Below are 25,176 nucleotides of genomic sequence, written 5' to 3'. Positions count from 1 at the left end.
CAGTATAACCAAAAAATCCGAGCTTGTTTCTTATTTTAGCCAGTCGGTAACTTATATGTAAATTCTGCTCTCCTTTCTTTTTGTAAGGAATGATCTTTTATCCTGTCATACCGTCACGACTCCTCCTCTAGCGGTTTGAATATTTTGAAGATACATACAGCTTAGTTATTGATCTAACTACAAAACTAGGTAAAAGTCACTGAACTTGAAGTCACTGCAAATGAAACAGTGATCAAACTCAAAAATCAAAGATAACTACTTAATTTACAATATTTACAAATGCCAGTGGCGAAAGATTACAGACAAAACGATCAACTGTCACTATGGGATGCAACGAAACGTTTCTGCTCCCCTGCACGAGACAGAGTGAATACTGGGGGGGGGGGCATCACCCGAGGGCAAACTAAATTTAGTTCATATATACGGCGAATTGTTTATATATCGGTGTTCTCATGCAGAATATCCTTTTTTTTCCATTTCCAAATTGCCATTTTTAAAAGGGAAATCGTTCCGAGGAAACTATGGTTCATGTTGGGTAGCTCACTGACTTTGCTTGACACTGTTATAGGAGATTAATTTCCCTCATACGGCTTTTGACCATTTGTAAAAGAAAATGTAATATAATAAATCTATGCAGGGAAAAAATAAAGATGTTAAAAACACACGATTTCCAAAAAAACGTTGAACAGAAGATTTATTCTGTGCCGTTTGTAAACATCCTTCCGCGTTATGTGTACCAAAAACTGATCACACATTATTTCGGCAGTAATTGCGCTTCATGAACACTTCAGTTACACTTCCGTTCCGTATAGCAGTAGGTAACATAAGCCGCTTTACAAAACATAAAAGCGATTTTAAGCGTTCAGTTCTTCAAAATAAGAACGCCGGCTAACATCAAAATATAGTTTTTAATCAGTTCTTGTAAGTCTATGAACCTAGTTTTAAATTAATTGCGAGTCTATAGTATAACATGAAACAGCGATTTCCAGCAATTTAGATCCCAAAATTGGTGCAGAGCTGACAGTGACGTCTCCTTACTTGGGGTTTGCGGGGCACATAGATACACTTCTTTTGTCGCCAAATATGTAACGAGAAGTGCGACCGGTTGGAAAGATCTCCACCGTCTCACCGTCACTCTGCAGAACAAACCGGTATGAGACGGGGGTACTAGGGGGAGCGCGGTATTGCCTTAGTAGGTGCTCCATGCATGCTATAAGGCCTATCTTCTCGGGTTTTTCTTGCTCTAACCAGCTCTTAACATTCATCAAGGCCTCGAGTGTGCAAACAGTACCCAGCTTACAGTTTGTTTGTAAGCTTACAATTCGCAAATCCTCTTTGTCGCCATCCTCGTCATCGTCTTCTACGGTGTAGGTGAGATGCAGCTTGTTACAGTGGATGCGCAGCTCCGCGCGCTCCAAGCCGTTACCTGTCAAATTCAAGGCTTGCTCCTGACACGAAATGGTCTCATCCTGGCACCGGTGCCCGAAGAAGTGCACATCTTTGATGTCGGCCTTGGAGATGATCTTCCCGCAGACGATTAGCTGCCGCAGCACGGGCAGTCCGCCCTCAACGGTCACTGCAAAGTGCATGTTGCTGTCAGGCACGAGCTCCAGGTACATCTTCACCACGAGGCTGTCGCCGCTGATCAGTAGGGATGCGCGCGACAGACAGCTGGGGTGGACTTTGCCCAGCGCCCTGGCCGCGAAGTCCAGATTGGAACTCAGGACGGGCTCCAGTAAATTGTTTCTCTTCAGCTCCTCTTTCACGGACAGGATCTGCTCAAAGCTGATGTGGTCTCTGAAATAGTACTTACTGGAAAGTAAAATAGCAATGTTAGAAAGGCGTTTGTTTTAAACATTGCTTAAACGCGGGCGTCTTATGTTAGAGGTTTAACTCTATTAATATGCGCAAAGAAAACGAACACAAAAAGTGATCAGTTAGTATATATGTGCTTTATTGCAATAGATATATTGAGTTCCTGCAAATACAACAACCATACTTACGAGTTTGGCGTTTCGGTGTATAACATGGAATAGAAGGTACGCATCTTGCCTGTCGGTTTGATGGTGTAAATCACAGTACGTTAATAGTTTTTTTAATATATTTTTTTAAGATGAAGCTTTGCAAAGTCGCTGACGTCTCAAACCCAGTAACCAAGCTGCAGTCTCACTACTTTAGTTTTCGGGGAAAATAAATAAATAAAAAATACACCTGCCCCTGTTAAGGCTGCCAATAGCCATACGGGTCAGTGTGTGGCGCGATCCACGCCTGAACTGGGAGTGCCGAGAGGTGATGATGGGCGGTAACCAAAGTGCCAGTCCGGCAGCCTGGAAACGGGTCAGCAATGATGTGGGCTCTCATTTATCAAGCATGCTTTGCAACAGTTTTGTGCGTAAGTGCACATTTTCAGACATAAATGGTATTTATCAATTTCTTCCTGAGCGTAAAAATATGTTATGTTTATAAACACTCCCGACCATTAAAAGATGCGCGCAAGCGCAAGCAGAGAAACGTCACTAAACCAAAGCGATCGGCACGCGGGATACACACACTCCCACTTATTTATCAACCTTGACGACAAACAGAACGATCCTGTTATGTTCACACAAAGTATGTGCATGCAGGTCATTCAATTGATAAGGAACCATTCCAGAATCATAGTCTATTCCCAAAGAAATAATATATCATTGTCACTAAATATTTTCTTTACAAGACAATTGACGTGTCTGGCACAATTCATTTTCGGAAATATTCACTTGTTGGCGAACAACGCTCTTTACTTGCTGCACCCATGCAGCTAAACCAAACCATAAAGATATCTTACGTAGGCTATTTATGATGGCCGGCCTCACCCACCCAGTGTCACCATCGGGAATGAGTCCTGTTAGGGACATTTTGCTTACGATTGCAGCTATTTTACCATGCAGAGGTGACACTGACATGAGGATTGGTCCACCCCCCCCCCTGTGGCACGGAGGTGGGATCTGTGGGCAGCGATCGGTGGTGGTCATTTTCAGATCGAACCACTTCATATCGTATGAAATACATTACAAACAGGAATAAGGACATAGTCTCTTAACGGTTTCCATTTCTCCAGCACCATCTCCTATTGTGCGGTTCGCCGTGTGTTAATTTGTAAGTTATATGTCCATATGTGGTTCCGTGGGGGCTTTTTGTTTAATTTTAATTAATCTTGCCGTGTACTCAGTCACATTTAAAATGCGTGAGATTTATCAACGTTCACTTCTTCCGGCTGTTCATACGCACGAGTGATAAATACCAATTTGCCTGTGCTTGCTGCCGATTGGCACCAGACATTTAAGATTTATTCTGTGGACACTTTGACAAATACGGGGGCATAAAGCAAAGGATAATGCATCATCCTCAGAACTGGGAAAACCTGGATTGTATTCACAATATAAATAGACAAATAACGACCTATAGTTTCTGCGCAGGTTGGGATGATGTCCGTTGGCTGACCACCGGCAGACGGCAAAGCTCTGCAGGCTCACAGAGGATCTGCGAGAAGCTCCACAGAGACATTCTCTCCGTTTCTCCTGAAAGCTGAGCTGTTCACGTTTACCTCTGTCTGAATGTCCAGCTGTGCTGATTGAATGGAGATACAGAGTATGTGTGTGTGTGGGGGGGGTGGGGTGGGCATCCATGCTGAAGATTAGCCCCTGGGGGGTGTCCTGCCTCACAGAAGGTGAGCAGGGGTGTGAGGCACAGAAAATCCCTCAGCAGGCTGGCTGGAGGTGTGACCCCCCTCCCGTCTGTATGCAAATTCAACATTGTCCAGTGGAACCTGGCACCTGCTAGAGGAGGCGGAGCGACCCACCTACCCAAACGCTCTAATTACCCTACATACCTGCTCGTCCACAGCACCTCCCTGCCAATTCTCTATCTGTTTCCCCAGGGGGGTGTGCAGGAGCTGCTCTGCATTGGTGTCTCAATGGTTCCTCTAAACAGCCCCCTACTGGATGACTGTGACGCTTTCGAGCGTCTTCATGGTCTGTGCTGGTGTATCAGGGTGTATTAATGAAATGCGGTTTTCACACTTTCCTGACAGATGAAAAGAAATGTGGGCATTGAACCTCCATCTCTCCTGTGTGAGCTGCTCAAGGTTCCTGTACCTATTTCCCAGTTCTGTCCAAATTGGTTCATTCGACTGAAGAGGCTGTGAGTCGCCTTGCAGGCTGGTGAGTGCGTCGACATTTTGGGGAGACTTTGGGGGGGCATACTGTAAGTATCAAATACCTTTAAATAGCTTACCTTTAGCAGTCAGACACTTAGTAGTTCACAACCTGCAGGTTGTTGGCTTGAATCCTGGGAAGAACCTAGCCGGCAGAACCTCTCAGGAATACTGTTTCGTCCGAACTGCTTCGGTCAAATCATCCAGCTGAATAAACGGATAAAAATCGTAGGTGGGTTTGGAATAAAAATGACCAACTAAGCACCCAGATGTCACAATGTCCTTGTGTATGTAGCTTCCCACCCACCCACAGAAAGCGCGTGGGCCAGTCATCTGTGTGGATACTCCAGCCAGCCTGAATACTGCCTCCCAGAGCTTACAGGTCCAGTTTTATTTTGAGATACAGTTTAGCCGAATTACATTCGATTTACCAGACGCTTTTATCCAAAGGGACATACAGTTGAGAGAGCAGGTCAGCCAGTACCTGGGGCACTTGAGGATTAAAGGCCTTGCTTAAGGGCCCAATGGTGAATTCTGTCTTCTGACCAGAGGATTTGAACCCCCCAACCACAAGAGCAGTGTCCTACCCCACTGAAGAACACCTCATCTTGCCCCAATCAGCTTTTAAATCTGTTTGAACATAACGAGTAATCAGTAGATATGATTGATTATTGCCCAAGTCTTGTCTGATGGTTGGCTTGCACACTAAGATGGGGGTGAATCCTTTAGCTGCCTATTCATAAATGTCTGTAATAGTATAATGTAATAAATATATTACATAATATAAATACACAGACACATACACACTCACTGGCCATTTTATTAGGTACACCTGTTCATCTGCCATTGATGCAAATATCTAATCATGCTGATACAGGTCAGGAGCTTCAGTCAATGTTCACATCAAACACCAGTACTGGGAGGAAAGGCTAGTTTAGTGCCGTTGAATGTGATATATAGTTGCTGGTGCCAGACGGTATCTCAGAAACTGAATGGATATGAGTTTTGCGACATGGGGCAAATTGGTAATGAGTGTGTGTGTGTGTGTACACAATAAGGCTGACAGTATGAATTATCCAGTTATCTACCGAATAATTTGAAGATTCATTGAGTAATCGTATATAATATACATTGCAAATAGTGTATACGCTCTGTCACACAGTTGGTCAGTTTGGGTCGCGGCAAGTGTCGCAAGGCAGAATTGAATATGTAAGCGTTCTCAAACCAGCAAGCTCTTATACTGATCTACGATCAGATTTCACAAAAACCAAACCACAGACGCTCTGGCACATCCAATCAGATTCGCGCGACAGGCGTTGATTGGCGTACATGCGGAGCGCGCTGGATCACGGCGTTAATTTAAATCCGTGGTTGGTATCGGGTCGCGAGCTGGTGAAAACTGAACTAAACAAACGATGTTGATAAGCACCGGTTTAGGCGCTTCGATTCGCGTAAGTGTGCGGGGACAGCGCTACCCACCGCGAGCCTTGGCCGAGGAGTGATAGTAATATCGACATGACATTGTCACATCGCAAGGATGGCGATAGTCTGTTGGGTTCAAACCATTATTTAGTTGCGGTGAAACATTTTTACTCAGTCATGGGAAAGCGGACTTATCAGCCATCGCCTTTAACAGGGCCCATACATGTACATGGCGTAGCGCGTTTGTGAGAAATTAAAAAGGAGGAGAAGAGGGGAAAAGCGAACAAGAGCTGGTCACGAAAATTTCTTTCTTTTCCGCTCTATGTAAATACTTTGTATTCCATAGAGACGATATTGAGCAGAAGTAAGTGATTTGTTGGCTCTGCTTTGTGTCTGCTGGCGCTATTCAAGGTATCACTGACTTATCTGACAGATTCTCTTGTTGGATAATAAGTTGTATTTGGGTATAGGGGAGACCGGCCGTGGTTGTAACACCACCAGTTCCAGCAGTCAGGGATAGGATGAGTCATTTAATCATGTCAGTGTTTACATACTTCCTCCCTAAACCCACATGATGGACGTCAGGGCTGGAAACAGCTACATGCAGATTTTACAAATACAAAACAGATTCTGAGGTAAGAATAATTTTTTTGACCATGACTATATTTTGTTTAGTATTTGTACTATTGCAGATAAAATCATATGACTTAAATAAGATTAAATTGTAGTTTCTCAGGTAAACTGATGTATTTTCCCCTGCTAATTTCAAACCACTATTCTACTATAGCTAGTTAAACAATAGCTAAGAGGGGTGGGTGGGTTGTAACTCGTCTTTAAAAAGCATTACAGCCATCCCCTTACATACAACTAATGACACTTTCTTGGTTTAAATAATTTTACAGAATGCCTAGACAGTGGAAAGGAAAGACAAAGGCATCGGATGAGGTCACAAAGAAGGGCAAGTCAGTCAGGTCAGTTGTGAAGGCACATACTGTAGGATCTACCACGTAACGTTGAGCAGATACTGCAAATCACTGCAGAAGCCGAGCGACATCTGTGGTCTGTACTACGAAGCGGGGTTCCTGGCTTATCGGGGTAACTTGTCGGATTTAAGGTACCGCAGTTTAAATGGACTTCATATTCGTTATCTTACATTTTGCCCAGACTACCTTAAATCTGACCAGTAACCCCGCTTCGTAGTACAGGCCACAGGGGTCCAGTGATCTTCTCTGAGTAGGTTACCACAGCAGCAGCAAAGTTTTCTCTGAGGTGCAGGAGAAGGTGCTGGCAGAATATTTGACTCAGGCAGCAGAACTGCATTATGGACTGACAGTCTCTGGGCCCACCAAGCCTGTACTCCGGGGTTACCAAGATTAATTTGTCAGCATTGTGACATGATTAAGAATACACACACACACATTATTTTTATTAGACTCACATGTGTTTTGCATAGATGCATTGTTGTGGAGTGTTAATGAAGCATACATACCATTAAGGAAGTTTGTTCTAGCAGACTAGTGGATCTGAGTTATGGTCAGTCACAGAGACATTGTTCTGGATTGTTCGCTTATTTCAATAAACCTCTTTTTGAAGCATATAGCCAGTATTGGCCAATATTTTTGCTTCTTTTGTCTAACTGTTACAACTTACCCCAGCAAGTGTTACAAGCTACCCTGGTAGTGGGGTAGGTTGTTACAAAGGAAAACCATGGATTTGTCATGAACTCACGAGGTCCGTGATATTCTGGCAGAGGTTTGACTTGGTGCAGTTTGTAGTAAACAAACGTGAGTACTTTTTTATAAAAATTTAAAAACTATCTCAAAAATTCAGTGAGTTATAGGTGGTAAAACAAAATGTGTTACAGCCGTACCCGGTCTACAGCCATAATTCAGCTCCTAGATAACTGCAAAAACGTACAATATCGCAGTGTGAACTTTTCCCAGTATAATTCAACCTTAATACGCAATATGTTGACAAAAATAGTTAATAATAATTGGTTAGCTATATGTACGGTATTATGTAAAAATGATGCGGCTAAGCGATGGGGCTAACTTTTCATTTTAGCAGAATTTTTTTTGGCATATAGGAATCAGAGAAAGTAAATTTAAGCAAAATAATTTAAGTCAAATTGATGACAACGACAGTGTAGGAAAGATTAAATTGCAGGTATCTATGGCTAACCTTGCAGTATTTGATGAGTCCGTCAAACCCAAAAGTCTTCTTTGAAATGGATTTGCATTGCAGTCGTGCTGTGCTGTACCTTGAATACAATATTTGGCAATACTGACAGACGACTGTACTTTCATTCACTTTTAATGTGAAGTACTATGTGCCGTATTGCTGAGTAATCAGAACTAAAATTTTGATTCTTTTTAATAATACAGTTTATTCGAGTAATTGTGACAGTGAGTATCACGCCACAGTTTCTATGATTAGTTATGTACACGTCAGGCCATGGAAGCAGAGTTGGTGATACTTTGGTATTGCAGCAGTCCTTGTGTTAATGACTTTTCTTGATTGCCCTGAAAATGAATTGACGCTTTGTTATTTTTGCAGGTATATTGGAATGCTTCTTTTCACATGTCCCATCTGGCTCCCCTATGAGACGCACACGCACTGGCACAGGTAAGAGTGATGCGAGGGGTATGAGTACAGGGTGAGCTAGTGTGCAGAGCCGCCAGGCCCGTCGGGGGTTAAGGACCTTGTTTGAGGGCCCAACAGTGGAATCGGTCTGCTAGCCCCGGGATTTGCACCAACGACCTTCTGATGATTAAAAGTGGCTGAGCCACACACCGTCCAGCAGACTGGTAAGCGAAAGCTCTTAGGAGGAAGCAGGAGTGAGAGAACGGCTGGCAGGGGGAAACGGTCCCTCCATGTAGCGGGCATGGAGAACAGGGGGAGCCCTTGTGCTGTTTGCTCCTGCGGTCACATCAGGGTGTGCCTCCCTGGGGGGGTGGTTAGGCCAGACGACTGCTCCTCACTGTGGGTCAGGACACAGCCTGAGGAGAGGAGTGATATATTGGGAAGTAATGGGACACCTGTAAGACATGTTCTCCCTAGAGGGAACATCAAACAAGGACCCCATTCAGAGAACATGGGATGCGGATGACGCCTGAAACCAGTCCAGGGCAGGGAAACCTTAGACTGCTTCTCTCTCACTTCATCCAATCCTGGAGACTCCCCTCATGCAACACCACTGGAGAGCACAGATCGACAGCCCTTGCAGGATCTGCTGGTTAGCCTATGTCACTGGTTTCAGCTCAGGTTTGCACTGCAATGGACAACAGCAGCTCCAGAAAAGCGTTTTATTCCATAAATAATCATGTTTTCGTTTTTAATCACCGAAAATGGTAGTTGATGCCCCTTCGATTTTTATGATCCTTTCAGATGGAGGAGATGCCCTTCAGCCAGTGTCACCACTCCTCTTAGACCAACTTAACCGCCAGTATCTCATAATCCCCTATATAGTAATTCCTGTCAATTGTAGAAAGTTTTTGGGAAAAGAGCGGTGGTAATGCTGTGCCAGGTGTTGAGCGGCGGTAGAGCTGTGCCTGGTGTTGAGCGGCGGTAGAGCTGTGCCTGGTGTTGAGCGGCGGTAGAGCTGTGCCTGGTGTTGAGCGGCGGTAGAGCTGTGCGGCAGTAGAGCTGTGCCTGGTGTTGAGAGGCGGTAGAGCTGTGCCTGGTGTTGAGCGGTGTGGCAGAGGTGCTATGGCAAAAATTGGCAAAAAAACAGGTGAAACAAATAAAAATACCCTAAATCTCCCAGCTTCATTTTGGGTGACAATTTTCAATAATGTCACCCTAGGGTGTTCGCCAAATTGTAGTGCTGAGGGACTCCCCCCCCACCCCCTTCCCGAGGGCAGACTCAAGGAGGCCATTGAATATTGAATTAGCTGGATAAGTGAATAACAAGCACTGCTTTCTGTGACTATAGTGGTGCACCTGTGAAAGACCACGCCCCCTGTTCTCACCATAACAATAAAATAAGCAAATTACTTCAAGGTGCCATTTTATCGTAATAACCATCATTTTGAAGACAATGTTGTGCAAATGTCAACAGGATTTAAAAAAAAATCTAGTTTGGATGTTCATATGAAGTCCCGGTGAGATACAGACGCAGTTAGAATCGTTTCAGTTGTCGCAACTTGAAAATGTCAGGCAAAGGGACAGACGCTCTGCTTTAATGTTCCATGGTCCTTTATTTTTCTGGGGCTGTTCCTGGATCATTTGAGGCGACTGTTTATGACGGAATGGCTCTAGCATAGAATCAGCAGACTCCCCGTTCATCTAGTTAAAGCACACTAATGAGGGCGAGTCCCGATCCTCCAGTGCACCTCATTATGTCTCTGATGTCACATGCCACTCGGTCTGTACACGTCTTACATGAAAGCTATATTGGTAATAACATCCATCCATCCATCCATCCAGGGTAATACCCTGACAGGCTGGTCTGCCTGGCTGTGGACGTTCACTTTGGGTGCGCACCCTGCAGCTCTCGGGCTGCGTGTGAAGGTGCCCTGTGGTGACTGAGGCCTGGTGAATGAGAGGTAGGCAGTGATCCTCTTGGAGATGATCGGACAGCGGCTTTCTGGGGTAGTGCAGAGCTTCACAGTGACACCAGTGGGGGATTAGCGAACGTGAAGTTCGGTTCAGCCCGAGGGGAAATGGGTAGGGGGGTGGAAACGGTAATAAAACATTCAGTTTTAGCACTCCCCCCCCCACGTTATATAACCTGAAAGTAACCTCAGGCACAGAACACAGAGAAGGACTTGCTTTGAAAAGTAAAGTGAAAGTTTCTCCCTTCCCTGCTTTACCTCTTTTCCCAACATGCCTTGCTGCCGTGTTCGTCTGTGAGCAGTAATACTCATTTACCCCCCCCCCCCCCCCGCCATTGGCCAGCCAAACATCTGGAGGTGATTGAAAACATTCCAGATAAACATGCGTTTAAAATTCTCATGGAAAATCCACCACCGTGTCTGACTTGCATGTATGCCATGCACCTCTGTGTCGTGTCCGGGTAAAATCTGACTGGCACCTGTGTTGCGATTACTGGTCTGAGTCACTTTGCTTTCTGAGAAAAGGAAGAGGGGGATTATTTACAGCGGCCCCCCATGAGAGAGGGTTGGGATTAATACATACACTTATTCCTGTTTTTTATTGACTAGGCTGCGAGGTTCTTCTCTAAGCATGACATATGCTGTCAATCCCTTTAAAATGTCTAAAAGCGCTCAGAGCAAACAAGGTGTTTGGCTTCTCGAATCCCGGCAGGTGAGAGAGAGAGACCCACGGGCTCACTCAGCGCTCCGAGGCCCCTGTCACGGTCTGTCTCGCCCCCCTCCCAGATCATGACGTTAGCCACAATCCCCTTTTGGCCGACCCCGACAGCCATAATGGCAGCTGCTGTTTTTTCCATTTTGTGATCCCAGTGTTTGCATATATAACCCCCACTACACCCCCCCCCTCCCCTGATAAACACACCAAATGCTTATATAACCGCAGTTAAGAGGCATAAAGCTGAAGGAGATGAGCTTGTCTATTGTGACAGGCGCCTGCGTGGACACCCGCCCGGGGCTTACGGTCACTCCGCGTTACCGTGTGGTGCATCCCTAGGATCCCATCGTACGTGATAAGATTTGAAGACAGGGGTGTTGTATTTTATCTGCACACAGCTGGAAGGGTGCTGTGTGTATGTGCTTGAACGTGGGGAGGGGGCTTGGCTTCTGCAACAGATAGCATTCCCCCCCCCCCCCCCCCGCCGCCCCGATCCCTTCGTTTAAGGCACACGCCTGAGAGCGTGAAGGCAGCCCTGTGTCAGATGGGGTTGCCATTGCAAAGTGATGCCTTTAAACCCCAGGGGACGACTGTGTCAGCTGCTTATTCCTCTGGATGTGGCATCGGGACGCATCAAGTGAAGTAGCGTGGTTCTTCCTGGAAATCAATCCGGGGCACTGCAACTTCACTGTGGGTCACAGATCGGGAGGAGATCCGTACACGATAACTCTTAATGGGCTAGCTTTGGTGACACGCATCATCCTGCCAGCTAGAGGTCTTCTAGATGTTTGTAACCGGGTCTTAGGTGACGTGGGGATAGCGTGCGCACACACACATCACCCTAAAGATGCAGGCTGACACGGAGTTGTGGGTAAAAGCGTGACCGCGAGTATGCATCTGGAAGATTGCTGGCTCACAGCCCCGTCAGTGTGCAGCCTAACCTAATGTCCTGCCGTCATCCACTGGATCGTAATGAGCTCTGAGGAACTGGCTAAGCAGTTAAATGACTTTGTACAAAAATGGCAGTGGATGTATTGCAGCGTGGGATGGCGAGACCATCCAGTCAGGGACCTCTGGCAGTGCGAGGGATGAAAACAGGTGACGGTGAACCGGTGTCCAATGCCGATCAACCCAGTAGGCAACGTACGTGGCTGTCTGATGGGGGGGGCCACAAACTTAAGGCGATTTCCCGTTTGGGTGGGGGGGTTGCGGGTGGTGAGGTGTGCCTAGGGTGCTTTTCCCTTTGACTGCTGTCTTCCTACTTGTCACTGTAAGCAGACATTATAGAGGTTTAAAAATAAAACCACGTCTGCATTAGCCAGAGAAAAACGTCAGCTTTGTCGTGGGAAACGAGGGGCCTGATTCCCGCAGAAGCTGGTCCTCTCTCTTCAAAGCCAAGGTGACGGGCATTACGCGGGCAGACCCGCGAGGCGACGCAGCCAATTGTGGGGCCTTGAGATGCAAAACCATTCCTCGGCAACAGACTGTTCCCATGGAAACCAGGAGCTGCCAAAGTTCCTTGTTGACAAATGACAGCTCCCCTCACCGCAGTCTGTCTGGTGAGTCGAAAAAAGCCAGATCCCCTGAGCTGGGGGGGGGGAGGAGACGGGGCCTACAGTGATTGGGGGAGTGGGGAGAGAGAGAGAGAGCGAGTGAGCACGACCATGATCTGCCAGCAGCGGAGGACGGTGCCCAGCGGAGCTGCGCTGTTGTGACCTCACACTCCTCGCTGGGGCGAGTACCGTTGGGAATGCTGTCGGTACGATGTCGGTCACCAAAGCGAGCGATGTGCTCATCGTTTATATTTCTGCCCCCCCACCCACCATGGTACTACAGTGGTTTGTTTGGGGCAGGGTTGGGCCCCTATGCAGTGCTGTGTGGCCCAGGGGCCCCCAGACTTAAGGGCCCTGACGAGGTGCTGTAGGCACGCCCGCCTCCCACATGCCCTCATAGGCACTGTAAGCCCCTAGCATTTGCGGCCACTAAATGCCGTTTCCATAGAGATAAAGGTGCTGCCAAGGAGGAAGCAGGGGGGAGGGCGTGATTGCTCATGTGCGGGAAGATTAACGAGCCCTGGCATGGTGTTGGGGGGCTTGGCGGGGGTGGGGGGGGGGGGGTGCATAAGCTGGCCGAATTTATGTACAGCAACACGCCACCGCGATTCTGAACCCAAACCGATTACCTCTCTCCGTGTGCTTGGTTATCCAACATGACCTGCTTTCACTCTGGTTTGACTTGGCATGTCTGAGCTTCACCATGCCTCTAACTAAATCTGGAGTCTTTTTCACCAAATCGATTAAGATTCAGGGACGAAGACGGGTAACACATTCAGAAGCAGATCTGGGGACTCTGGCCCGCGTCCTTTAGCTGGGAGTTATGCTGAACACATCCTTTTTTGGAGCAATGTTTTCTGGTCTGGATTCTATTGAGCCAAATTGTCACCACGTCAGACCTAAAGAGAGAAGAGAAACAAAAATCCCTGCTCCTGTCAGCCTGCTAAAGTGGGCTGAAGCCTGCTAAAGGTCAAGGGTCACACAGGTTGTTACTGTTTCCGGGTCAGTAAGAGTACAGCTTTTCTGCACTGGAGGACCTGGTGTACTGTCACACAGGTAGGGATGGACACATGTGATAACATTTTATTCATTATAATTTTTACAATTGTCACAAAAACATCACACAGAACACCTGATCAAAGTGGGTTCACTTCTAACCACCGTCCCTTTAAGAAAAAGCAAACCTTTGTGCTTCTGAGCGCTTATATCCAAACCTGCTGCAGTGTCGCTCCCTGCCTGGGTTTCGTTGTCATCTGATTCTAGAAAGCTCTCGATAAATCAAAGCAAATTTAAACTACTGAAGGAAAATTCACAAAATTAATACAGTCTTTCCGGAAGGTTCTTTCGCCTGCACTTCGTCAGAATGGTAGCTATTCAACAGATAATGTCTCTGGAGATGCGATTTGGTCGCGAGGGGGAGAAATCCAGCAGTCACCAGGTAGGACAGGGGGCCAGCTGGGTCACCTGACTCCTCGCTTCAGGCAGGGTGCATGTCGCCCTCGGGCTGTGAAATTCTCCTGGGAGGTGGGGAGGGGGGGCAGGTAGTCTTTTTCACAAACAGCGTATTAGGGTCCTTCATTCTGGGTGGGGCATGAATCATGTCCAAATTATGTCATCATGTCCAAATTATGTCATCATGTCTGAATTATGTCATTCTGCACCTCGCCTCGGGCCTAGACAGCAGCACCCCCTGTAGGTGATGGCCAGTGGGGTGACACCCCCCAGGACCCCCTGCTGAGCTGGGGGGGGGGTCTCAAAAGTAATTTTCATGAAATTATAGACGGTTTAGGTACAAGATCAGAAACAAAAAAACATTTATAAAATTAAGGCACCATGTGTTTGTCAATCTGGACAAATGGGACGGCTGCATGGGAAAGACCAGGAGAGCGGGCAGATGAAGATGCGGAAATGGACCTCAGTCCAAACGGGCCGTGCCGGACCTGCCCAATCGTCACAAGTGAAAAACCTCAGCTGGTTCTGGCTGCCCCTCGGCGTGCTGGCGGACCCCCCCAGGCCCCTCCCTCTCGCTCTCTCTGCTTCACAGTCTCCTGCTCTCCTGGACCCCCGGCTCAGGTCCGAGCTCGCCCCAGCGTGAATGCCCCGCCTTGGGCCGCTCCCTTTCACGCAACCTCGGCCGCTCTTTGGGGTCCGCAGGCCCCTCAGTGCTGCCTGCCTCGGGCAGGTCCAGCCCAGGATACAAGGAGTCCAGATGGGTCTTCCTGCTATCCGTGGGGAGGAGCTGGGGAAAGGAAGGGGAGGAGGACGTGCAGAAGGATGAGGCGTAGGAGGTGGAGGATGATGACGAGGAGGAGGAGGAGGAGGAGGAAGATGAGGTGGCCGTGTCTTCATAGACGGAGAATGGCAAGCGCAGATAGCGCCCCCCACAGAAGCAGCAGCAGGTCTGCAGGCATTCTGGGGCCTCCCCGCGGATTAGCCGGAAGCGCTTGCGGTAGGGCCCCGGAGGGGCCTCCCAGGGGCAGGTGGGGGCGGGGCCTGGTGGGAGGCACCACTCACTCTGCAGCAGGATCTCCGCGCGAAGCCGGCGCAGCAGGTTGTTGACAAGCACTGAGCGTCGCAGGAAGGCCTCGGGGTCGTCGATAAAGCGCATCTTCTCCAGGGACAGGCGCAGCACATGTGCACGCTCTTCCAGCACTGGTGCCACCTGCAGGCCACACAGGGAAACTCAGCACTAGGAACGGACTAAGCACTAAGCCTAGGCCTGTGGGCGGGGCACTCACGGTCTGACAGTAGCCTCTGAAGCTGAAGGGAGGCTGGTCCTCCTCCACATATTTTCTTTTAAAGTAGGCGATCCTCGAGGCCACCACATGATCGGGTGGTCTTCTGCAGTGAGGCTCTGGGAAAAAATGTGATAAATTGTGAAATTAAAACATGTGAATTCTGTGTTTGGGACTCCCACGGCCATCTACGTTTCACAGAGGCGGGATTCCCGGTCAAGATAACAAGACAGCACTGAATTCCAGAACCGGACCTTTCCCTGGGACACCCGAGGGATACTCAGGATTCGGTTAGAAAAGGGACAGTGCCGTGGATCCGGCTCAGGCCTACCTTCGGCAAGCTGCTCCACGGCGCCTCCTGGTGGCGAGGGGCTGGAGACACAGCTCTTGCTGCAGTGCTCAGACTCCCAGATGGGCTGGTACTGTGGGAGGGTGGACTCCTCCTCACAGGCGGCGTGGTCACAGAATGGATTCATGGACAGGACCAGGGTCATCTCTCACTCACTCGTGTCTGCATTTGGGGGGGTGTCCCATTAAAGACAGGTGGGAAGGGTGGGGGGGGGGATATCACATTAGCCATGATAATTGCGCCCCCTCAGGGTATACACTGTTGTAAGAAGTCTGACCAGCAAGGCATCTAGGTATTAAATTTACGTTTTATTAAGAGATGTAAAAAAGACACACGTATCCATATATCATGTTTCTCAGGCACTTTCCTTGGTTACATTCTTGTACGTTGCTTTCTGTTACATTCGCTCCTGTCCTGTGTGGCATATGAGTGTAGAACAGTGGCATCATGGGCACACAGCTACCTCACAGCCACTTTAGGTGCTGCTCGGCTGATGCATGCTTCAGCTCTGGAGTCAGCAGGGACGTCTTCCTCCCTCCGCCTATATGCGGTTCTAGTGGGTCATCTCGGCATGTACTGGGGGCTGGAATAATTGCGCGAATGCAAAAGCAGCCATTGAGATGACAGCAATTATAATAATCCCACGGAGTGAGAGTAAACAGACCCGTCTGCAGCCCCAGGGTGACCCCAGAATGCATGGTCTGCAGACATTCAGGCAAAGCACACCCCCCCCCCGGCCCACCCCCCCCCCCCCCCCCCCCGAAAGAGTCCTGAGCACAGATACACTTAAAAAAGCCGGGTTTAATTTTGGCCATGGAAAGGCACCCCAGACAGGGTGGACTCTGTCATGGACTGGCGTAGAGTGTGGCATTCCAGGCTGGCATTCCCGCTCCTGAAACCTGGAAACTGCTGTATGAACTCCACCTGCAGCCCAGCTGTTTCTGTGTGCTCCCCCCAATCATACAGCAGCGCCGCAGTTTCTTAGCACAGATGTTAGATGTTTCCCACCCTAGCTTGCCATTCCATGCTTCTCTTTCCCGTTTCAGCTAATGTCATGCCATGCTAATGTCTGCAGAAGCGACTCCCAAGGGCGCGGTGACACAGGGACCGGAGCCCACAACATGCTGGTCGTGCTGTCCTCTGCCCCATTTAATGTTAGCACCAGCAGGCCATAGCATTTCAGTGCCCCCCCAGGTCCCTCTGCCAGCTGCTCATCCCCTCCCTCTGCTGAGGGTTTAACCCCAGCCTTTTCTTTTTTGGGGGGGGGGGGGGGGGGGGGGGAGGTTCCCACATGTGGTGTCGAATGAAGATGATCCGGACGCCGGAATGCCAGAGGGAAAGGCATTACATCGGAGTTGGAGAGAGAGGGAGAGAGAGCAGCTGTCAATCTGCCCAACCTGCCTGGATAACTACTCGTCCGGAAAGGTTTACACACTCCCCCTGCCCCCCCCATCTCCCCCCCCCCCCCCCCGCCTTGGAGGGCCATCCCACCCTAATTAACTTTCGTCTCACCAAACTGCAGGAGCGCCAGCAGATAATTATATAAAGTCCCTGTCCTCTCGCGGCTGGCTGTCTCCGCGTCATCCCGCCTCGTCCCCGAGGACGCCCCCCCCCCCCCCCCCGCAGTGTGCCCCTCTCCTCTCCGCTCCGCTTTTATCCGCCTTCTCCCTGAGATGCTGACATCCTTCCCAGGCTATTAAATGTGACGCCACAGCAGACAGCTCGCAGTTGGGGGAGAAAAAAAATAATGAAATATCTGCTCGCTTCCCTACATGTAGAGCAAAACTTCTTGTTCTTCAGAGAGTGGGGGTGGCGGAGTGAGGAGGGGGGGCAAGGAGAGAGAAGAATGAAAGGGGGGGGTCTCCCCGAGGGCTTCACTGTCTCATTCTCTCCGTCTCGGTCCCAGTGGAGAGCACACGCTCTCCGTGGCAGAACGCCTCTGTCGGTGAGTGGGCTGGGGGTGGGGGGTGCAGCCCCACCCGCTCCTCCTGCTCCTCTCATCTCCCTAGCTCCCTCCCAGGAGCTGCCGGTCTCCCACTTTCCCATTCTCTTTGATGGCAAGGAGTTAATTGTGGTGTGGAGGCACGAACCCACCAGGGGGCGCTGCTGTCTGGGCCTGAGGCAAGGTGCAGTGCGTGGGAAGCGAGCTGCTCTGATTGAAGGTGGGGGCCCTACGCTGTATTCAGACCACACACTGTCTCTCTCACACCCACACACACAAACACACTGTTACGCTTAGCTGTGGCAGGAGGGGGTGCTGGGGGGGCATTCTTGAACCAAAGGTCACCTTCCCAAAAGTAAACCTGTGTTCTCCTGCAGGTGAAGGATCTGTCTCGCGCCTCTGTGACACTCTGAGGTGCTCCGGTCCTGGGACTGGTTGTGATCCGAATTAGGCGTCTAAGACCATGATTTTAGGGTGGGAGTTGCACATCTGAGGGACACAAACACACACACAGAGCCTGTGACCCAGGGTCTGCAGTACACAGACGTAGATGCCTTACTGGTATGGCAAGCAAACCACACAACTGATTCAAGCCAAGTCACCTTTTAACACCCTGCGTGTGGCGGAGTCCGGAAACTTCCATCACTGTACCCAGCATGGAGCGCGGTTAAACATGGCACTGATACAGTCACTCAGTGAATTGTACACCATAGCAAGAAGGGCTGAACTATATCACCGTGTTTTGGCTAACGGTGGATTGGGCTGAACTCCCTCTCTATAGTCGTCAGGCAAAGCCGTCCCTGTTCCCTGGGCCACCGCAAGGGACACGCTTAGCATGCGGCCCGGGTCCGTGTTCAGGAGGTGGGGCTCTTATCTGTGTTTTAATAAGAATGACTGAACGTAGTCTGGAGAAAATGCAGAACACCTTTGGAGAGAAGGGAGAATGTAAACATCCCCCCCAACACACACACACATACACACGTATGCACACACATACGCACACACAAACACACACACACAAGTGTTTGTATCTATACATTTGTGGGAACCGTCCATTCATTTCTATGGACAAAATCTACAATGGCAACCTTAATGCCTACCCAGCCCTAACCTTAACCATAAGTAACCAAACAAAATGCAAGAGTTTGGAATTCTGAGTTTTTTTCATTGCAGTCACAGATTTTTATTAAATTGAGTATCCCTTTGTGGGGACTGAAATAATGGTCCCCAAAATGTAATATACACACAAGCCACACCCTGCTGCTTTGGCCCGTTAATAAACAGCAACCTGATTCATGTGGCTTTGACTGACACTAACAGCACTTAACCTTTATGCTGGGGGGCTCCTCCAGGCGGTGGGTAGGGGGGACCCTCTAGGGTCAGGCCACACACACGCAGGTCAGGTACCGCTGACTGAATCCCCAACCCCAAGCCACTTAAAGCACATAAACCGGTAATTTAATGAAGTTGTAGGAAAGAAAAAATCGCCCAAACAACGTGGTGAAATCGCTTCACACGTGTGGTAAAACGCAAACACACCTATGACAGAATTACAACGACCTCGCTTTTCAGAACTGTCCCTCTGGGCTCTTAACTCCAACTTGTAGCTTGTATGTCTTAGCCAAATGCTTTTCCCGACACACCGAGTCCTTCTGGAACAATCTGTCGGTCTGTGGGTCGCAAATCACAACCAGGGTGGGGGCTGCTAGGTCGCACAGGGACCCCGCTCTGGGCTTTTCCGGGCAGCACCTGCTCCAGCATGACTGCATGCTGCAGTGAGGCCAGGCATCATTTCTATGCGGCAAAGCCAACGGTGGCCATATTGGAAAACCCTGCCCACCGCCTTGTCTGTTTCAGCAGCCGGAGAGCCGGATGGGACTGGGAGGGGGGGCCTTCTCAGGAAGGGGGGTGGGCGTACCTCTGCCAAACGTGCCTTTGGTTTGATTGATGGGTGATACTCCATAGCCCTGCGGCACCTTACTCTACTTCAGGTACATGTGGGGGGGTACACTTTGAATTCTAGGGGAGCCCCCCCGCTTCCACCCCCAGTCAACGCTCACCGTACTTGTACTCAGGCAGCGACACATGAAAGAGTACACCCCCCTTCCTGCCCCCCGATTCATCAACGTCGAGATTTTGCCAGAAGGGACGCCAGCCCCCTCTCGCCCCCGCCCCCCGTGTGCGGCCGCCCCGGCGGAACGTGCCGGAGCCTCTGGGAGACTGTCGGCGGTGAGTGCGGAGGCAGCAGCTTCATTACGCGGGAAGCCGATGAAGGCGTCCCAGTATTCCTGTCAGCAGCAGGGAACCCCGGCTGCCTCGTTAGCAGACATCACAACACAGCCTCGCAGGAATCACCGGCTCCGCAGAGACAGCGATCCGCTTCGCAATCCGCCACAAAGTTTCTCCCGCTCCCCGATAGTTCCAGAATTTCCACAATGCCTTACTGGTCCCCGTGGCCCTCAACGCTAAGCAGTCTGCATCGCCTATCACAAAAGGAAAAAGTACTTTGACCAGAAAACAAACACGTGCGATAATGATTCATTGTATTAAATGACTTAAGCTCACCTGGCAGATTTTACGATTGCAATTTTCTCACTGTTTTAGCCTCACCTGCTGAATGACCTCACTCTGCTTGACAAACTTGTTCTGCTCCAACATACTGTCAGTGTTTAAGGCCTTGCTTGCGTTCGTCTGAATCATGTAACAAACAGCGCCACCCATTGGTTCTTGTGGGGCTGGGGGGGGGGGGGGGGGGGGGGGAGGCAGGGCAGGGTGGGGGGTGAATGAGGGGCCAAAGCCAGGACTGTAAAACAGGGCTGGTACTGCTCAGCACATACGCCAAGAGTCGAAGGGAAAAAAATGGCAAACAATTAGCTTCCTGCTCGTAACTCTCGATGACGACCCGCTCTGTCAGCTTCCCCAGTAACGGAGCGTGCATCCAAACGCACATCGAACCCCGTGCAAAGAGGCCGCTCTTTCTACCAGCTGTCACCGTCTCGTTAAAGACCGCTGACTTTTATGACCTCTCCAATAAAAGCACTAACGAGGCATTATTTTCTAATTGCCCCGCCTTCACCTCGTTTCCGATTTAGCAGCCGGGCTAATTCGGCCTCACAAAGGCACTCCAGCAAGCGCTAATTTAAGTGCGTGCCATGAAAAATGTATCTGCGGGTCGGTTTTGATATTTTTTTTAGCTCTCTGCTGGCTGAAACCTCTGGGGAACTTGAGTTTGCTAGTAAATGGAGACGCCCGGGGCTTTACTTGTTAGCACTGGGTGGGGAGGAATGACTGGATTCCAAAACTCCTCTTTGACCCTTAACCTTGGAACACAGTGCTGGCAGCAGAGTTGCAGATTTGGGATTTGGTTAGCTGGTTAAATATTTCGGTGAGATGGTGACACTCCCAGTAGATCCTGTAGCTGGTCACGTGACCCCTGCTGTGTCTGATAGCGCAGCTCAGTGCCAGGCTCAGGCTCAGGCTCAGGCTCAGGCTCAGGCTCAGGCTCAGGCTGGTGCCATGATCCGGTTGGGTGGCTCTACATGCTGCGGCAGGAACCTGAAGTAATGAGCCCAGACACTCGTGAGCTGCGGACTGTGAATTGGACACTGTGTCGGTAACGTGCATCGTGGGTGCTGGTGGGCGGGGATGGGGCATGTATATTGTGTTGGAACGTTGTAAGCAGTGGATCATTCTGGAAAACGGAATCTGAGCCTCGACAGACTTGGGGGGGGGAGGATGCTGCTGAATGTGAGATGAGGGGGGACACTAGCCTGACCCAGCATGAGGCTGCTGAATGTGAGATGAGGGGGGACACTAGCCTGACCCAGCATGAGGCTGCTGAATGTGAGATGAGGGGGGACACTAGCCTGACCCAGCATGAGGCTGCTGAATGCTTCCCATTCTCTCCCAGACCCCCCCCCCCCCCCCCCCCCCCCCAAGGTCATGGTTGGTGCTCCGCGGGTCCAGAATTTCCACGGGATGCTTGGTGGAATCCAATGGGGGTGAGATGACGTCACGCCTGCATTGCATCAGTCTCTTCCAGTGTGACTGCTAATGACTCAGAGCGTGATGGATTCCTGTCAAACAGCTAGCTGTGGTGGACCCCCCCTCCATCCGGGGTGGCAAGTATCTATGAGTAGGAATTTCTAAAGTATGAATGAACATACTCGCCCCCCACACACACCTTGGTGGCAGTGTAGTGACAACCCCTTTGCTGCTTCTGGGGGAGGGCTGCCTTTCCCAGGGACGCATCTTTGGATGCGTCATGTTTCAATCCACCACAGAAAGTAGAAAATTGGGGGGGGGGGGTTACCATGGACAAATAAACACTAGAGAACACATCCTCGTTGGACCACGGCATCCAAACATATCCCATCCCCAAAGGACAACCCACAACAGCTCTTTGGCATGTTCCCGGTCCCACCCCCATTCCCCCCCCCCCGGCCCTGCCGGACTCTTGCGGTTCCGCCTCTCGCTGTTCTCCTTCTAAGGGAAACGCACGACCAAGGTTGGAATTCCTGGCGAGCGACTCCAGATGTTCCTGGCAGGGAAACACTGTCGATCCGCGTCCAGCCATAATACAGGTCTGCAGGGCTAATGCACGCTATTCCACAAAAAGACCCCAGAGTGTGTGCGTGTGACAGAGAGACATGGGAGTAAAGGGAAGCTCTTTCTTCCTCCGCCCCGAAAGTCCCGTTGAAAAGCTGCCAGTGTTTAAACAAGAGCAGATTGCTCTATCTGCTTGGACATGTGAGAGGACCTGGAGCTGTTAGCCGACGCCAGGATCCGCCTGCGCTGCCTCGCCCCTCCGACACGCACCTCCGCCGCAAGTCTAAGAGGTCATTAGGGTGTGTGAGCACATCTCAGGAGCCTCCGGGTTTGATTAGAAGCTGGGGAGGAGTCGCCCGCAAAATATCACCTCTGAAATTGGAAGGAAGACGCGGTAATGGGGGAAAAAAGAGCCCGACGCAGGGTGATTAATGGCAGCCCTACAGGGGAATGGCGATACACTGGGGTGAGATGAATAGTTTTGGTGCTGCAGGTTGGCATTGTGCATAATGTCAGAAGGCGACGTCACCCTATTGAACTTAAAGCGCCAACATTTGCGCAGAAGTTGTTAGAAGGTGCCCCGAAGTTTCCGCCCTGAATGCTGATCTCCCGGCTCCGCAGCGGTCACGTCTTCACGTTCTGGGCAGATGATGGGACGTTTCCCCTTGCCTACCACACCTGTGACCCCCCACCCCCCCGTGGCACTAACAGCCATTATTATATCACCTGTCTTTCTACATCACAAACAGGGAGAGAAGCTGCGTTTTATTAGTTTTGCGCACATTAATCGCTTTAAAAAATCTCAAACGAAACGCGCACTAAAAACTTAAAAACTATTTAAATTATCAGTCAATATGCGACATTTTGTCTCCGGAATCAAAGAAAGCAGTGGAAGGCGTAATTTACCGTAGCTTTTAATCACAAATGGTCTTGGAGGGAAATCTTCGGAACAGTTTCTTTTGATTCAGGTAGCAGAAGCCGTTCTCGCCCGCATTTACACCGAAGCGTGGATTTCAGTTCAAAATAACGCCACAAACCAACAGACAATAAATAATCTCCGGTTTAAGTATCCCTTTTAATTTTGTCTTTATGATGAGGTTGATTTTTTTCTTTTAATGAGAACCAAATTGGTTGCATTTTTATATACTATATATCATGTAAATAGGCACAAAGCATCAAATCATTGCAGGTAAGACAAAGTCCACAAATACGACAATAGGATAACATAGGAGATAAGGGTATGTCCCTTAGGCACAAAAGCGCCTTACCTTGAATGGTGTGGATATAGCGCCTTGGTTCCCCTTCACGCAGCGAAGGCGATCATTGGTGCGCAGCGCTGCGCTCCGCTCCGCATCCACTCGGTTTAATGTGCGCGGTGTCCGCGCAGAGCGACGGGGGGCTGGTCGGAGACCCCGATCCTGCAACGCAACGGACAGCACGGGCTCCGGAGAGCGGCTCACCGTGCGTTACAGCTCAAACAAAGCCGTGTTTGCTTGCGTCCATCCAGCCGCTTCCCCCAACCCCTCTGGAGACGGAGAGACTCCACGGGCAATCCGCAAAAAAAAAAAAAAAGATAAAAAAGGTGGTACGATGCCGCGGGTCCGCCGCTCGCAGTGACAGCCGTGCACGTTAGGAGGGGAGGCGAGCCGCGTCCCATCCCCTCCGCTGGTAGTCCCCCGCTGGACCGCTTTCAGGCTGGGGACGGATTTTACGTGTGACCGACACGGAGGCGAGGGGAGGGAGCGCACTCGGGCATCTGTTATGCATTTCCCCCTTTGATCCGACGTCGACTCGCTTTTTCCAGCCTTTCTCCGGCGTGCATGCTGCTCTTCGCTTCCTATTCAGAGCAGCTTCGGGAGCGCTGCCAATTCGTGCTCGCTGGCCCCGCTCATTATTACCTTTTTTTCGCATTGGCTGCAAGATCCAAAAAAACACAGCCCTGTAGGGCTCGAAGACAGACCTTCACACATCTGGGCCAAAACCATAGATCCCCCCCCCTTCCTTTCACTGATCTCCTCCCTCTCCTATTACTTTTCCAGATGGCGGAGAGGACTGACCATTGGAAAATGGGGTTTAAATAACTCTGCTTAGCTTTGGAGAGGTACGAAAGCAAAGGTGCAAAATCATTTTCAAACGCATCCTCGCTTTTCAGATTGGCTACAATAACTGACAATATTAGTGACACTGAGTCTTTAGTAAAAAAACTATTATTTAAGAGAAAGTTTCACTGTACAAGAGGAATAGTTGTGACGATCAATGAACTAATTGTTTATGACAAGCAATAATCTGTTAAAGGAATATATGATTTCAAACGTTTTGATATGTTTAAGTACTGCATAAACTGCAGAAATGCTGTTGGATATGACTGCCTTTGTCCACATTCTCTTATATGTAATAGCTATATGACATCTTGCCTCTCTATGGAGGGATATGTCTGTTTTTCGTCAGGTTAGCGGGATTTCACAGCTATAGGGCGCAGCTCTGGCGCCATCTGTTGTCTTTAACGCGCTTGTGCACATATATACAGCCTGGTGGGGCTTGTGTATGGATGAGCTAATGCTCCGTTGTTCTTGTTGATGGGTGTCCGTCCGCGCGCATCTGCTTCAGTCCGATGCGTAATTACAGAGTGTCAGCTTTTTTGTTTTGTTTGGTTCCCGAGGATAATTATTCAGAAACAGTACTGACAGTCTTATGATGCATCTAAGTTGTTCTAGGGTGCAAATTACCATCTCCACTGGCATGTAGGTTGGGGTTATTCTGGAGTCATCAGCCGTCACTGAATGGGCTCTAAACCCATAACCGTCTGGTTTTCACACAGCGGTTGGTCTGTCTAGCTTTACATTATGTTTCTGTATAGCTGCAGCTGCTTATACTGTAGTCACTAGCATGTTGGAAGACTGGAATTCTGTACCTGATCCGCTGCAAATGCCTGATAAGATTTTTCTCTGAGGTGGAAAAACCGCGCAGTTAACATCAAACGCTGGCATGCGCTTAATGTGGATGTACAGCTTCGGGGTGAGAGGTGCTGGGGGTGCGGCGATGCCAAACCCTGTCTGTGTTTTCGCTGTGCTGGGGAGGGGCTCAGGCTAAGCCTGGGCATTGACACTGCTCTTTTCTGTGTGTGTGTGTGTGTGTGTGTGTGTGTGTGTGGAGCTACACTTACT

The 25,176-nt window shown here is 49.6% G+C and overlaps 2 protein-coding genes across 3 annotated transcripts; both read right to left on the bottom strand.

Moving 5' to 3' along the window:
- Window positions 1-676: 676 nt before the first annotated feature.
- On the bottom strand, window positions 677-2,278 carry LOC125707600 (uncharacterized). Its single transcript, XM_048974846.1, has 2 exons — window positions 2,004-2,278; window positions 677-1,812 (listed from the first exon to the last, which is right to left on the bottom strand). Exons 1-2 carry the CDS (start codon window positions 2,045-2,047, stop codon window positions 1,035-1,037), a joined length of 822 nt encoding a protein of 273 aa, XP_048830803.1. The 5' UTR covers window positions 2,048-2,278; the 3' UTR covers window positions 677-1,034.
- An 11,229-nt stretch (window positions 2,279-13,507) lies between these two features.
- Window positions 13,508-23,970, bottom strand: sertad4 (SERTA domain containing 4). Of its 2 annotated transcripts, none has more exons than XM_048974431.1 (4): window positions 23,281-23,970; window positions 15,505-15,684; window positions 15,177-15,292; window positions 13,508-15,100 (listed from the first exon to the last, which is right to left on the bottom strand). In XM_048974431.1, exons 2-4 carry the CDS (start codon window positions 15,665-15,667, stop codon window positions 14,477-14,479), a joined length of 903 nt encoding a protein of 300 aa, XP_048830388.1. In that variant the 5' UTR covers window positions 15,668-15,684; window positions 23,281-23,970; the 3' UTR covers window positions 13,508-14,476. The 2 variants fall into 2 exon arrangements, with proteins under 2 accessions (XP_048830388.1, XP_048830389.1); XM_048974432.1 differs by lacking the exon at window positions 23,281-23,970 and adding an exon at window positions 15,986-16,250.
- Window positions 23,971-25,176: the final 1,206 nt, after the last annotated feature.

The sequence above is a fragment of the Brienomyrus brachyistius genome, chromosome 14, assembly GCF_023856365.1.
Source record: "Brienomyrus brachyistius isolate T26 chromosome 14, BBRACH_0.4, whole genome shotgun sequence".
Taxonomy (NCBI): Eukaryota; Metazoa; Chordata; class Actinopteri; order Osteoglossiformes; family Mormyridae; genus Brienomyrus; species Brienomyrus brachyistius.
The sequence above is the reverse complement of the archived record's forward strand: the minus strand, read 5'-3'. Positions and strand labels throughout refer to the sequence as shown.